Genomic DNA, 15303 nt, shown 5'->3' on the forward strand with positions numbered 1-15303 from the left:
TTCCGATGTTGAAAAATGACAAGAGGATTTGGCCTCTGTGTGACTTTATTTTCACACCATAGTGAACAAGAAAGTCATGAGCTACTTCTGAAAGTTCACAGACACTCTGATTAACTTAAATAAATTTAAATTAGATAGGAAAATGCTTCTGGTTTTGTATATATGATTTTTCAGGAGTGCCAATATTTGTGAGCAACGTGTTTTAGTTAAAAATATTTATTTCTTCATGAGATTTTCCTTTTTCTCAAAATTTGCTTCCCTTCAAGGTTGGATTTTTCCTATTTTTTTTCCTAAGATTGTTTTTTATACCGGTTTTTAGTCAACTTTAGCAGAGGTGCCAATAATTCTGGAGGGTACTATACATGGAAAAATACCCAGTCTTGATTATGACTTTTTTTTTTTTTAAATACTCTTTTTTTCTAAACTTAACCAGCGGTTGTGAGAATGCTTTATGAATGATTCTGTTGAACCATTTTATGTGCTACACTCGCAAACATGAAACGGGGCAAACTTGAAACTTGTGAAAACTGTTTTTTTATTCAAATGAAACAGTGAGTAGATTAGAGAGTATCCAGTTTAAATACAAAAATACAGTTTATATACATTGCCTAACCCACCTATAGGCTTACACATTTAAAAGTAGGCCTACATGTAGCGGACACATACATGCATATACACACAAAGACAAGGATATTCACAGGTTTAACGGCAGATGCATATATATACATTCAAATTCAATTGAGTTCCTCTCATCAGGTTGGTCAGTCAAGATTTTGTTCAAGGTCAGAGGGTATCATGCAATGACTCAGACTGTTAAGATAAAGCCCTGTTGTCAAGGGAACCAAACCAGCAGCCACTTTAAGTATACCAAGTAGTCTCACTGCAACTGTAATCACTCCTTCATTTGTCTACATGGGGAAAGAGGAGAAAGAAAAAGGCAAAATGCCTGATCAACACAATAGGATCAACACAATAGCACACAATCACCTTCAGAACAGCTGCTGAAGCTCAGAGAAAAGCATTTTGCTTCTAAAAAATCTATGATTGACCATGATCACACAATCATGCTAGAGACTCAACTGAGCAAAAACATTTATCATTTATGACTTATACAATGTGATAACGTATTTTACTGGTAAAACAGACCTGATCTTCTGCAAACAGCAAAGGGCAGTGCAGAGATGCAGCTAACTTCCTCGCAGTCAACAAGCGGTTACTGGAACCTGACAAGCAGCGAGCTGTAGGCCAATTACACATGAACAAAAAAAATCATTGCAAAAAACCCCCAACACAAAACATTGGAAATATTTTTGCTATTTTATAAATAGTATCATCTCATTACTATGATCAGAGTAGTAGGGGGAAAAAAGTCCATACCACCAGTGACCACAAAGCACACCTTCCCCAAAAAGAATCCAGGGTCCAGATACTTAACGGACTGTTCAGCAGACTGAAGACTAAAATGCATAAAGGCAACTCATTGGCATGAAACACTTCACAATATTAAACAATAAGGTGTTTAGATTGAGCAAACCACAGAATTGCCTTTAAAAGCAGTACTATGCAAGGTTTAGACTACAACCACCAAAAACACAGCCTGGCCCTGTGAGTCTGGTGAAGCCAGGCTACCTAGGCATGCAGATGCTTGTAAACACCACCCAGAGTCTCATGGCCTGAGTGGTACGGTTCAGTTCAGTACAGTACAGTACAGTACGATTTGGAATGGTAAACCCTGACCTGGCTTGTGTTTTCACTGCCAACAGTACCCTTACTTGGTAGGCGGCGTGTAGGTGCGATGACAACGAACGCCACACACCGACAAACAGTGGAGGACATCCAGCATTTTTTCTGCTCGGCATCTGGCTGTTAATTTCAACAAGGTGTCAAGCTTTGTTTGAGAAAAGACTGCAGGCAGCGTGGAGAAGAAAAGATGCACAAATCACGTGTTTGTTACACAAACTACAACAACACCCAGAATGGTAGCGGCTTGCTAGTTAGTGTCAGCTAGTAAACAATGGGACGCTAACAATCCTACCTTAAAGGAGAATTCCGGTGTGATATTGACCTAAAGTGTATTGAAACATGATACCGAGTGTGAACGTATGTCTCATAGCCCATCTCGGCTTGTCCCCTGCACTCCAAAATCTGGCGCTAGTTAGCCGATGCTACCAACAGCTTTTTCAATAGTGGTGCTTCGGCATCGGGCTAGCCATGCAAATAAATCACTGTTTTACTCCCATTTACGAGGCTCAATGTATCTCCACACTTCATTGGTAGACTTCCAAGGGCCCTGACATTTAAAACGAGACATTGAGAACTTTGAAAAAGCACTGGTAGTTTACTTACAAGACAATTTATACAGACAGTATCTTCACGAAGTTTAGCGTTTACAGCCATCTTGAATTTAGTCCGCGATAAATTTCGAACAGCGAGTAAGAATGAACAGGTATGATAAGGGATCAGATTCCAAAAATAATTCAGTGGAAATGCATGGATTCCAGTTGCTGCTACTGGAAGAAACTGGAATCCATGCATTTCCACTGAATTATTTTTGGAATTATTTTTGCATGGCTAGCCCGATGCCGAAGCACTATTGAAAAAGCTGTTGGTAGCATCGGCTAACTAGCGCCAGATTTTGGAGTGCAGGGGACAAGCCGAGATGGGCTATGAGACATACGTTCACACTCGGTATCATGTTTCAATACACTTTAGGTCAATATCACACCGGAATTCTCCTTTAATAGTTAACAGACTTACAAATAAACAACAAGTTGTGCACTGATCATGGGTTTCAGTAAACCTTGTATACTGATTTAACAACTATTTGTGTCTGTCTGAAGAGGAAGGCAGCTACCTGCTGCTCAGTTAACCAAAGATTCTAGAGTGCTACGCTCATTCTTAAAAGATGCATTCAATCCAAATGCATGTGTGTCTAGTGACAGATTAAATAGTGAGACCGCTCTCTATCGTTATTTAAAGGGCTGTCAGACATAACCTCCAGAGTATATGCAGAGGCTTGTCAAACGGAGGTCCGACCCTTCGGATGATTCAGATATGATGCTAACCTGCGGACCTTCTACTGACCTATGTGTGAACGACATACACGCACATTACAGAATCTCTGTGTGGTTGTCGAGTGAGAGGTGGGGGCTTGCAGAGTTCGCAAGAGGCGAGATATGACACAGAATATATGCGGCTGCTGTCACAGCTGCCGTTTTTGTTTACAAAATGTATGCATTATGTAGGCTAAAGAAGAAAAATCTATTGTGCGTAGGCTAATACTTAAAGTAGTTACGTAAGTGCGCATACTTGAAGCTGACCTACAGTATTTGTATGTGTGCTTCAAATAAACACATTTATCTGTTTTCAACGTTATGTAGCGGAACCCAAATCTAGTTTGAGTTGGAGAGAATATACACAAACTTGTAGGCTTTATGGTACCATTCAATTCAGTAACTCAAGACTTCAAGGCCATCATATACAACATTTTTAAACAACAAACAAAATACTAACATAACGGTGAAGTGGTTTATTTTTCCAAAAGCATCCTCTCCCCTGTCCCAATGGCAGGTGCCTTTTGTGGGATAGGCACCTGCTAACTACAAACGTGTGCCTGCATTTCGTTGAATGGTAGTCTAAATGATAATCTGCCATTCACATGCCTTTTGTGTGCTCCTGCAAACTAGTCAAATACTGTAGGCTATGTGTCTATTGCATTTACGTAAGGAGCTTGGAACAAAGTTGGGTTTTCTTCGTTTTCTCTAGGCATTATTTTTATTCTCAACAAATATCGGGCTCAGCAGTAAGGTCATGAAAAGGCTATTTATGAACAGAAAACCGACCGTGTTGGCTAACAATTTATTAAAGGGACACCAGGCAAGCCTGAGTGCTTTTTAAGCTCTGAAGCTCCCCTAGCGTCTCTATGCGTTGTTGATCGTGTCGCGAGCCCTATTTCGGTCTGAAGCTCTTTTCTTTTCTTTGCATCTTCCGTCAAGGGTTTTCGCTGCTTCTTTGCCGGCTCTGCCATTATACACACCGTTTGCAACAATCGCTAGCGGGTTTTCGTTAGCCTGCCTCTGTGCTGGGGATGCAGGATGTAAACTGATCCTGCTTCTCGCAATGTCTGAGACTTTGTGAGACTGAAGGTTGCGGGTAGGATACACCGAACTTGCAAGCGGGATATTCTTCCTACAGGCAGTAGGGGCGGGCGAGAGAGTCTTCATTCGCCCTGTAATGAGTCATTTAACCATATAATGACTTACGAAGATGATTAATTAACACGAAAACGTTGCCTGGTGTAGGCTACTGCCTTTTCAGCGCCTTCTGCTTATGATGATTTGATCTTTTGAATTTCTTTGGCCTTGCGATGCGGTTGTACATCAACGTGTCTCTTGCTCTTCCCTTCATGTGTTGTATCACAACGCTGTCTGCCCTCATGGACAGTAGCTCTGTGATGTCTTCGTCTTTCAAGGTCGGAGATTTTCTGAGCAGCACTATGCCACTCCATCATGACACTGGCATTTAAGTGCCCCCGCCACATGGACGCACGAAAGAAACGCCATCGACACGCCCTCTCACTAGGTGTGAATTTTAACCGTATGTTCTACGCTTCGTTCAGACACAGCACATTTACATAATGTCCGGAGGAAATACTAGGAGGGAAGCAGTAGAACAATCGGCTAAGTTCGGACAGCCATATGACCGTTTATGTTGTTCAGATATACGGTCCAACCGCTTAACATCCGCAGAACCTTCGGTCTTACACCTATGTCTGAAAGCCCTTTTAGTCAGGGAGGCAGCTAGTCGCTGCCTTCCGTTTCGAACAGAGCCTACATCTACGCTGCCTTCAAAATTCATCAGAACAAAGGTATCTAAGAAGGCAGCATTTTCCCTATTTCGGACACAGCTTTTGTGTCACCAAGTTACTATTTAACAACCACTAACAAGACAATTACTTCACTAACAGAACACAAAGCTAACTAGCTTCCTAGTCAACAACTAGGAAAACAATAGGAAATGATTTTCTCGCCAAACCAACGGACTGAAGTGGATCTAACCTGGTCTAGCTCAGAGGTTCCTAAACTGTGAGATGCGCTTCCCCTGGGGGGCGCCAAATAATTTGAAGGGAGGCGCGGAAGGTTGATTCAAAAATGAAGGAAAAACGTTTATTTCATGTTAGAACTATGTTTTTTTTAATGATTATGTAATTGTCAACATTATACAATCGAAATAAATCATAGAAGAGATGTATACTAAATATTTGGGATAGTGGAAAGTATTATTGATCCCTATCCTGAGTGAGAATGGATTGTGCCACACTTTATAACGTAATTTAGGCACAGTGCGGCCAGCCGAGCTAGCTGCAAGTTACCAGTGAACAGTAACTTGCAGCTTGGAGCTTGAGCACCAAGCGGATTTGTACACGCAGCCTTACAACACTGTTTACAGCTCTTCGAGTCACGGTAAAATGTATTTTTTTGGTACATAGCTAATTTAGATAAACTTACGGTGTGGGTGCTTGTGTTTCTTTAGGAATCCGCCGCCTTGGTTTGTATAGAAATTAATATTAAGTGACAGATACACGTAAGAGGTTGGACATACGTGACGGTAATATGTGACGTTCCGATAGCTAACTTAAAATGGACAGATGTGTCACATTTTATCGCTACACAGCCCGAGCCTAATATTGGCAACAAAGCCAAACGTCGAAAATATGATGAAAACTCATTGCATTGCATAGCATATAGTCCGGTGGACAGCCCATAGAGCCCCATTGTGGACCCGGAAATGTTGAGTACACCAAAGTTTTATGATGGAAATATATAGTATGGGTTCCCAGCATGCAGAAACTGCCGGATGCTAATATGCATATGTTGGGCAATTTGTGTAATTGAGCTAATTAGCATACATTAGCATAATAACATATTATAAGAGCTGCTTGGCCAAAATGGACAATGTTAGTATGTTTTTAGGGGTTACTGGAGATGCCGAGTCCATATCTGACATTTTCAAGATTCAAATTCACTATTTAAACTTGGTCACAGTTTACTCTCATTAAGCTGACTTTGCGTTTATTGGTACAATTTAGACAGATTTTTGGAGGATAGGGCTGTAGCGATATACAGTAGGGCTGTAACGATACACCAACCTAACAATTCAATTCGTATCATGATTTTTGACCCACGGTTTGATACGAACCTTGATTTTTTTGACATTTCAATAGCCTACCTTAGAGTACCAGAGGATTACAATGTAATATATCTGTATTATTTTATATCCTGATATAAAAAGAGAGAATACTGAATGTCTGATATTTATGACAGCACACATTATGAAGATTAGCCTATAGCTTAGGCCTACTATTTCTATTACAACTCTACCACATTCAGCTGTCTGGTTGAAGCCTGGAAATATTGTAAACAAAGTAGCATAGTTGGCTAGCTTATCCTAGTCTACTGATTGGACTGTTCAGTTTCCTCATGTGTGTTTAAGGTAATACTGTTCTCCTTGGGACAAGCCTTTTGGGAAACATTGGTATTGAGATGATCATTCAGTTCTCCCAGAATCCCCAGCGCGAAACATCGTGGGAATCTCAAGCACAGTCCAGCACGCTGGCGTTGCACAGCTCCCCCAACAAGCCATTGCCATCCTTGGCGCGGGCGTTCCCACATTCAGTCCAGCAATTAGTCTCTGGCACTGCCACACAGCAGGTGGGGTGCACACACCGCAAGAGCCCTACTCACCCTGGGGAACCACAACCACCAGTGGCCCAATGCGGGGCGTACTAGCAGTCACCTGGTCTGTCGCCTCTCGTCACCAGCTCCCTTCAGAGAGCCTACATCCTGATGTGTTGATATTGAGGCAATGATTTCATGCAAAGGCTTGGGCTTCAGGGCTCCCTGACCCCTTGGGCCTCTGGGCCGGGCCCGGTAGGCCCGTGCAGTAATTCATCCCCGGCGGTGAGGCCTCCCACTCCCGGCTCCTCCAGCACAGAAGACACTGTCTCCTACAGAACGCAACTTGCTCCTCCATGGAAAACGTGCCCATCTACAGGTGCTGCTTTGGAAAGCAGCAGACCGTCCTGATCCACCGGCTGTGGATATAACCGCGTTTGGATGGAGTAAGAAGACAGGTATGAAGAAAGGAGAGGAACTTGCCCACCCTCGATTCAAGTCCTGTTGCTCCTCCTGATTTGTTAGATGTTATCAGCTTTAACTGCAAAGCTGGGTTAAAACTGTGTATACATGTATCTGGAAAATGCAGCTGCAGGCCTGGCCTGTACTAATTATTGTTTCTGCAAAGGCAGTGATGTTACATGTGGCAATATATTTACACAGCAAAAACAGCAGAAGGACAGGGATGAAGAGTCTGGAGAAGATGGCGACAAGACAACGAATGAGGACAGTGAGGAGTAGTAGAGGCTAGTTCTTCCCTTTGTTACTCAATTGTGAGTCACAGCAGAGGGCCAGTGAATAGCCATTTCCAAAATGATTGTGGAATTCAGAAATAACTTGTAGATCCAAATTATTCCTAAACACTGAACATTTTTCTTTTGAATCTTGAAAATGTCAGATATGGACTCAGCATCTCCAGTAACCCCTAAAAACATACTAACATGGTCCATTTTGGCCAAGCAGCTCTTATAATATGATCAATATATGTGATTATGCTAATTTATGCTAATTAGCTCAATTACACAAATTGCCCAACATATGCAAATTAGCATCCGGCAGTTTCTGCATGCTGGGAACCCATACTATATATTTCCATCATAAAACTTTGGTGTACTCAACATTTCCGGGTTCACCTTTCTGTCCACTGGACTAATAGTATAGCACCGATTTAAGTGGCTTAACTGAAGTGAATATCATTATTTGAAAATGATTGGAGGTGTCACTGTTTTCAGAGGGGAGGCCAACATTGACGGAGTTTGGGAACCCATGGTCTAGCTTCACCCTTTTAGATACTGTACCATTATGATTGGTACAAAAAATGGTGCGGTACAGGTCAGTTGTTTTGGTACCATCCCAAAAACAGGGGGGCAGGCGTGGCCTACTGGTTAGGGCTTTTGGCCTGTAACCGAAGGGTTGCCGGTTCGATCCCCGACCAGTAGGAAGAATGTGGGCGGAGGAAGTGGTTGAGCACTGCTCTCCCATGCCCACATCCACGGCTGAAGTGCCCTTGAGCAAGGTACCTAACCCCTCACTGCTCCCCCGAGCGCCACTGTAGCAGGCAGCTCACTGCTCCGGGTTAGTGTGTGCTTCACCTCAATGTGTGTTCACAGTGTGCTGTGTGTGTTTCACTAATTCACGGATTGGGATAAATGCAGAGACCAAATTTCCCTTCAGGGGATCAAAAGAGTATATACTTACACTTACTTATACTTAAAATAATTGTGTACCGTACTGTAACAAACTGTACCGTACCACTCAGTGGAAACACACCATTATTGGCACTGCTAGAAGTTTGCCAATATGCCAACTGGTGTCTAGTCAGCAATGGTTTGTTTTGAAAAGTTGTCTTATTTTTGTAGCCTGTTCCTACACAGAACACAACATTGTAAGTGCATATTCTGGTGGGAATGACACGTGTTTCATCTCTCCTTCATTTGACCATATAATATCAAAATGAATTTCAAGATGATGTCAAAACTAGTTGTATAATAAAGCATACATCAGAAACTGAGACATTACTGCATAGCTGCAATTGTGGCTTCAAGATGATAAAAAAAAACACATAAAATAACAAATAAAGCCTACCTGCGCTCAGACCTGAGGTTTACTATAAACACTATAAGGTCAATCCGTGGACGGCTATCCTGGTTCTCTTCTGGCAGAGGGAGTTTTCGGGCCAGTCGCCTGTCAGAATGAAAATGTAATTTTGATCAGGCCTATGACAAGACCACATCTAGTAAACTTAAAATCTCAATTACAACTTCCAGACCGGCATCACACTTTGGTCAGTGTAAGCTGTGTATAAATGTGCTTTAAAAATAAATGTTACTTACTTACTTACTATCCAAAAATATGTTCTTTGGCAGTCTTTGATTTATGGCGTACCCTCAGAGTCTGAATTCCTGTATATCTTGACGCTGTTTAATTATTCCATCAACCATTTCACTTTGATGATAGAACATTTCAAAAGAAAAGACCTACACAATAAGAATAAACTAAATCTATGCAACAGATTTTGAGAAAATAACTTGTATGATTTGCCTATAGGGTATATTATTGTAGTGACCTGGTGCGTGCAAGCAGCCAGATCTACACGTTTTGTCACTATTGGCATGTGGTTGACCATTTTAATGAGTTCACTCTTTCACTTTCACTCAAGCTACTACAGCATTTTAATACAGATTTCAGGAACAAATACGCTCTGCGTCCACAAAGAACGTTTCAATTTCAAAATAGATCCGTTGTGCGTCCACATTATTACCATTGATTCGCAAATCTCACCACGATCATTCATCCTTTGTCAAGTCCTGCATCCCTGTGCTGTTACTAGATCAGATAAACAATAGCCATGCAGCGTAAAAAAAAAATCCGCATTAAAACTTGAAAATTATGGAGATTAATTTGTGCCATTATGTTCAAACAATGTGGGCTTAAGGCAGCATCGGACCTTTAAGCAAGACAATAATCTGAAACATCCAGCCAAAGTGGTAAATAAATGGTGAACAAGAATCAATATCAACATTTCAGAGTGGCCCAGCCAGAGTCAAGACCTCAATCCATAAAAAAGTGAGCACAAGGCAGAGTGGTGGCAAAAAAATCTTTCATCCAAGCATTCTTTTTCTGTTTCTACCACATTGTCTTACAACCTTTTGGCATGTGGCAGTGTCATTTTCAGTCAGAACAAATATGTTGGTCAAGAGAAAACAAACATTAAATCAATATTTGCCAGGGGTATGAATAATTTGGTTCCTAACAGTATATTCGGTATTTCTAACAGGTTGAATTGCCAAAATAGTCTTACACACAATATGAAGACTTAACAGCAGCATGGGCCAAATTACTGATAAGCAAATAAGGAAATGCTCTAGGTTACATATCAAACAAGTCAGTCTCTCACTCTCTCTCACATGGATAGCAAGTTAGCTACTAGCTGAGCTGATAACAAAAGCATGGCCATACACACCATTGAGGTAACCGAGGTGACGTCTAGACCTGTATTTCTTTGCAAGGTGTAGAAAAAGTCAGAGATGAGTTGCTTAAAAATAACACTACTTCAGAACAATATCCGTACAAGGTCAAAAATACTAGGCCTGTCTAATGTTATCATTAGTGTTATAGCTCATTGTTTTACTATAGTGGAGATATCTTGTATTGTTACTAAGCTACAGTTCTCTCAACAGCTTACACTGTTTACCCATACCGGTACCAGACCTGCTGAGCAGAATTTGATTTTAATTTCCATATATGTGACACCACGCGAGGCGACAGTCTGTCTCTAGCCGAGTTGACACCAGACTGCCCATCTCAATTGAGATTGAGAGGGGGTGTGGGCACCTAGAACTTCCACGGACGTAAACAACAGTCAAATGAATTCTAAATAATTTCAGAGCTGGTGCAATCAAATCTTTTTTGTAAATAAAGGTTTTAAATGTAGTTGTTTACTCAATTCCAAAGAAAATACGTTACACGTCCATATTTGTTTAACCCTGTCCCTATCGGTGCATCCATTGGTTGTGTTGAATGCACTGCTTTATTGATCATCATATAAATCCCGCCCCATGCGTGATTGGTGCCTGGGTTTTTGGATCATTGGAAGTGTCGAATTTGCTAACAGGTTCGTCTGGGTTCTCCCAGCTTGGTCTGTTCACTTTCCTTGAACAGTCAGCATGGCAGCAAATCAGTATTTTCAAAACTCTGCATACGCCCTGATCAGAAGCTACTTTTCCATTTCTCCCTGAAATATTATACAACTCCATGCACTCAATGATCATCATATCTCAGTAAGACAAGCGACATTATTGTTACAGGTAAAATTGTTATTTGGTGTAGGTATAGTTCTTTTCATTTGTAATCGTATTATCAAAGTGAAATGGGTGATCCAGAATAATTCAACGGCGTGTCAGACAGGACTTTCACATTCGTGCTATGGGTTGAATGGATGTCAACAAACACCGTAACGTTAGCATAGCCTAAATCGAATTACCCTAACCAAGGGTGACCAAAGAAATAGGATTGCATAGCGTGACGCCGCTCAGCAAAGCGACTTGTCTATAACGATAAGGTAACTTTAGGTGCACTTCTGAAAACTGGGAACCATACACTTACACTGTGATGTTGACATCTTTCTCATTCTGCACGATGATATCAGCTAACCTTGTTTGAAGTTGTTCCTCGTTCTCTACCAGCTGAAATGAACGGTAACGTTAACGTTACAATGGTAACAGTGTGTTAAATGTAAAACGTTGTTAGAGATGGCCTCAATGTGCAAACGGCAAAACTAGAATACATTCATTCTTTAACCCGCGTATCGCATAACTTACCAGTAAGCTGGCTGTATTCAGGACTGGAACCTTTCTAAACGGTTTGAGCATTTTAGTCTTCGACTTTACCTACCCGATACAAGCGCGGTTTTTCTCTTACTTTTTTCAAACATGCGCAGGCACGTTGATCGCGTCACAACCTATCACGCCCCACAAACACAGCCGTAGATAGTGCTGCCATCTAGTGTAATCATACCAACATCCCAAATCATGACAAATAGGCAATACTGAAATGAATGAATTTAAATATATCAAGATGTTGCTTAAATATTGCCCAGACCGAAAGGAAAACAAAGGCTTAGGCTATAGTTTAAAGTTTAAGTAGCCTAGGGCTATTTGCCAGAGTTCAAAACGACATTGTTTACAAAGCACTGAAAAAATAACCCTTACAAAAAGATAGAGACAGACAGATAGATAGATAGATAGATATATGGATAGATACTTTATTGATCCCCAGGGAAAATTCAAGAACAAACAGTGCATTTAGTACTACAGTGCAGTGCAGTACAGTAGTATTTTCATATCCAAAATACTACATTTCTGTAGTAAAGTACAATGCCACAGTACGACTGGGAGGATGTGTGCAGAAATACTCTGATGACTGCAGTTGTGGAGTGTGTGAAGGATGGGGAGGAGATTGAGTAAAGAGATCTGGTGAACAGCTTTGTGGCGTGGTGTGGAAACAGCCACCTCCTCTTAAATGTAGCCAAGACAAAGGAGATGGACTTCAGGAGGGCCAAGACAAAGTTGAACACTGTCTTGATCATGGGGAAAGGGGTGGAGGTATGGAAAATGACAAGTACATCTTGATAACAAACTGGACTTGTACTGCAGCACTGAGGCTGTGTACAGGAAGGGACAGAGCAGACTATACGGAGCATTAGGTCTTTTAATGTGTGCAGCAGGATGCTAAACATGTTAAATCTGCTGTTTCTAGTTCAATTTTCTATCTTCTGGGGGTAGCAGCATCAGAGCAGATGCCAAAGAACACAACAAGTTGATTAAAAGAGCTGGCTCTGTGCTTGGAAATACACTTAAGCCCCTAGAGTTGGTTGTTGAGTGAATGATGCTGCAAAAACTCCTTAACATTATGGACAGCACCTCACATGCATGAACTACTGTTCAAACAACAGTGTTTTCAGCTGGAGGCTGCCTCAACTTCACTGCAATAAGGACTGCTGTAGAAAATCATTTCTGCCCACTCTATAACAATGTACTTCCCTTTGTGCCGTGAGAGGAGAGTCATATTCTTAGAGACAATGCACAGTTGACAGTTTACAATCAGTTACACAGAGACTTCATATCACGATTGTATTGATTTTTATGTATGTGTGTTAATATGTTAATATCAATTGCTGTTGTAACACCATGAAATCCCTTTGGGGATGAATAAAGTAATCTATCTATCTACTCTTGTGTTTCGGTTCCTCTTCATTGCAACAATAATAGAGTATCATAGTGAATGCTAATGTTGTGTTTAGGGCTAGTGCTGATGTGTTTATATGATCAAAGAGAGACAGGTGACAGGCCCGTATATTGTTGATCAGCCTGGTTGCCTGGTGGAAGAAACTGTTACTGCAGTCTGCAGGTCTGAGCCTTGAGACTGTGATACCACATGCCAGACAGCAGAAGTAAACATGCTTTGATTGTGGTGGCTGGGGTCTTTAATAATTCTACAGGCTGTACTGATGCACTGTCTGTTGTACAAGTCATGGATAGGGACGGGTTGACATCCATTGATACCCTGTGTGCACGTGTCAGCACTTTGCGGTTGATGGCAGTGCAACTCCCGTCGCAGAGATGCCACCAGTTAGGATAGTCTATAACACCTTGTCTGAGGAAGAGGTGTTGTTATGCTTTTTCTACACATGGTGGGAGTCCCACATAAGGTCCTTTGTGATGTAAATATACCAGGGAACATAGATATATATAGGCTATATGTTTGGAACGTTGATCAAGGATGATTACGTCAATCAAGCATCTAATGTGGGCTGTCTATGTTTATTTTTTTGTAGCCAGATTGTAATGAAGGCTCTGATTACATGTTTTTTTTTATTTTATTTAATGTATGTATATTTGAATGCAATGTACTGGTCAATTGTAATATACCAAGTATCTCAGGCGACCCCACATGGGGTCCCGAGTCGACCCCAAGCTACTGATTCATTGCTGAGATTCATTTTGGAATCTAATCACCCTTCTAAAAGTGAATTGGGTTATATATTACCCAATATTATATATTGGGTTATATATTATATATATAAACATTTTGGTTTTGCTAAAAAGTATGCTGAGCCCAAATTAATTCCACCAGTCCGGATTTCGACTCCTCCCCCTAAGTGAACCTTTTTCTCCCTGCATATCGTCATAACTGCTTCCGCTCTCCGCTTGACCACAGTCTCAAGTATGGCGTCTACTGTCAGTCGATTCAGCCGCTTCTTTCTAAAGAAAAACAATGGGTTTGGAGCCCACAGAAGTGGGGGAACAACGACAATAATGGTGTCTAATATTTCTTCCACGTCAGGTGGCATTTTACCCAAACCGGAGAAGGTAGGTTGAGTGCTCGGGTCGTTTAATTTGGGTGTAATGGCGAAGGTTTTGGAAAATGAAGGCGTAGCTACAAATGATAGAGTGCCTTGATCAAATCAGAAATGAGAGTCTACTGAAGGAGTGCCTTAGCAGCCATTCCTGTTAGTGTTTATGTATACCAAATGTTCAACGCGGAAATGTAGGCCTGTCACTAACAACAAAATATGCCGTAGGCAAGACGACGTCTTAATCTTATCCAAATTCTCCCTAGGTTCCCTTTGGTTTGATACGCATGACAGCAGTGGTTCTGCCTTTCCTGTATGTGGGCACTTTGATAAGCAAGAATTTCGCCGCTCTCCTGGAAGAACACGATATTTTTGTCCCTTCAGATGATGACGACGACGACTGATGTGGTAAGTGGTTTTGAGGTTGAGGTGTATGTTTTTAACATCATAACTGGGGTTTTGTTTGTTTGTTAGAGAAACCCTATCCATTGTGTGTGTGTGTGTGTGTGACATCAGAATAAGGTGTAAAAATGTGTCCGTTTGCATAATTAATAATTTAACCATATTTGTATTTTGATTGGGTCTCTAAACAGAGTGGTAGATGACATTTCAAATATTAATATTATTTATTCATTTAATTTTTTTGACAGTTCTGGAAGTAGGAAAAGTTCAAAAGTATGAAGCCTAGTACATGTACATGTCATATTTTGAAGCCTTCGAAATTGGACATGAGGTCTCTAAGATAAAACAGAGTGTTAAGACTATTGCTTTCTACCCAACTCCCATTGTCCTTTAGCATGGAGATTGCATACATATAACTCATTGCGAAAGTCTATCTAAACACTATATTAGGTAATCGAAATGGCTACACTCAAATAGCCTATCATGCTTAAAAGAGCATGCATTTCTATATATTGCTAAACACATTATTCTTCAACTTGACAGGTTTATTCTCATCATGGCTCTTAACGAAAACCAGAGGCAAGGGAGAGGATGACCCCATGATCAAAGCCATATAACCTGATGTTTGCTATGTGCATTCTTCCATTACTCCGTTCTCAGAAGCGCTCAAAACTGTTTACATTTGAAATCGAGTGTGATGTGAGGTAGCTGTTGCCTCCTTACTCCTGTTTGCATGCTCATCTCTACACTAAGCAAAGGACATGGAGGCGTTTCTAAATTATAACTTTATTGTTTCCTGTTAAAGAAGATGACTATGTCTCTGAGTCCATTCTCTTTTCAAAATAAAATTCCTTCAACTGATCACTATGTGCA

At 41.0% G+C, this 15303-nt stretch overlaps 2 protein-coding genes across 2 annotated transcripts; one reads left to right on the forward strand and one right to left on the reverse strand.

Annotated features, from left to right (window-relative positions):
• Positions 1-518: 518 nt before the first annotated feature.
• Positions 519-11621, reverse strand: pane1 (proliferation associated nuclear element). Its single transcript, XM_048247116.1, has 6 exons — positions 11495-11621; positions 11280-11359; positions 8760-8858; positions 1378-1457; positions 1147-1238; positions 519-908 (listed from the first exon to the last, which is right to left on the reverse strand). The coding sequence occupies exons 1-6, from the start codon at positions 11543-11545 to the stop codon at positions 762-764; spliced, it is 549 nt and encodes a 182-aa protein (XP_048103073.1). The 5' UTR covers positions 11546-11621; the 3' UTR covers positions 519-761.
• A 2239-nt stretch (positions 11622-13860) lies between these two features.
• On the forward strand, positions 13861-15291 carry smdt1b (single-pass membrane protein with aspartate-rich tail 1b). Its single transcript, XM_048247128.1, has 3 exons — positions 13861-14044; positions 14295-14436; positions 14974-15291. Exons 1-2 carry the CDS (start codon positions 13901-13903, stop codon positions 14430-14432), a joined length of 282 nt encoding a protein of 93 aa, XP_048103085.1. The 5' UTR covers positions 13861-13900; the 3' UTR covers positions 14433-14436; positions 14974-15291.
• The last annotated feature ends 12 nt before the right edge of the window (positions 15292-15303 follow it).

This window comes from Alosa alosa, chromosome 7 (genome assembly GCF_017589495.1).
Source record: "Alosa alosa isolate M-15738 ecotype Scorff River chromosome 7, AALO_Geno_1.1, whole genome shotgun sequence".
Lineage (NCBI taxonomy): Eukaryota > Metazoa > Chordata > Actinopteri > Clupeiformes > Clupeidae > Alosa > Alosa alosa.

Excerpts from the sequence above, each read along its gene's own strand:
- smdt1b (XM_048247128.1), top strand. The coding sequence starts at position 13,901 with ATGGCGTCTACTGTCAGTCGATTCAGCCGCTTCTTTCTAAAGAAAAAC. Across the intron at positions 14,045-14,294 it reads TTTTACCCAAACCGGAGAAG|GTTCCCTTTGGTTTGATACG; the intron begins GTAGGTTGAGTG and ends AATTCTCCCTAG.
- pane1 (XM_048247116.1), bottom strand. The coding sequence starts at position 11,545 with ATGCTCAAACCGTTTAGAAAGGTTCCAGTCCTGAATACAGCCAGCTTA. Across the intron at positions 8,859-11,279 it reads AAAGATGTCAACATCACAGT|GCGACTGGCCCGAAAACTCC; the intron begins GTAAGTGTATGG and ends TCATTCTGACAG. Across the intron at positions 1,239-1,377 it reads GTGCTTTGTGGTCACTGGTG|CTCGCTGCTTGTCAGGTTCC; the intron begins GTATGGACTTTT and ends ATTGGCCTACAG.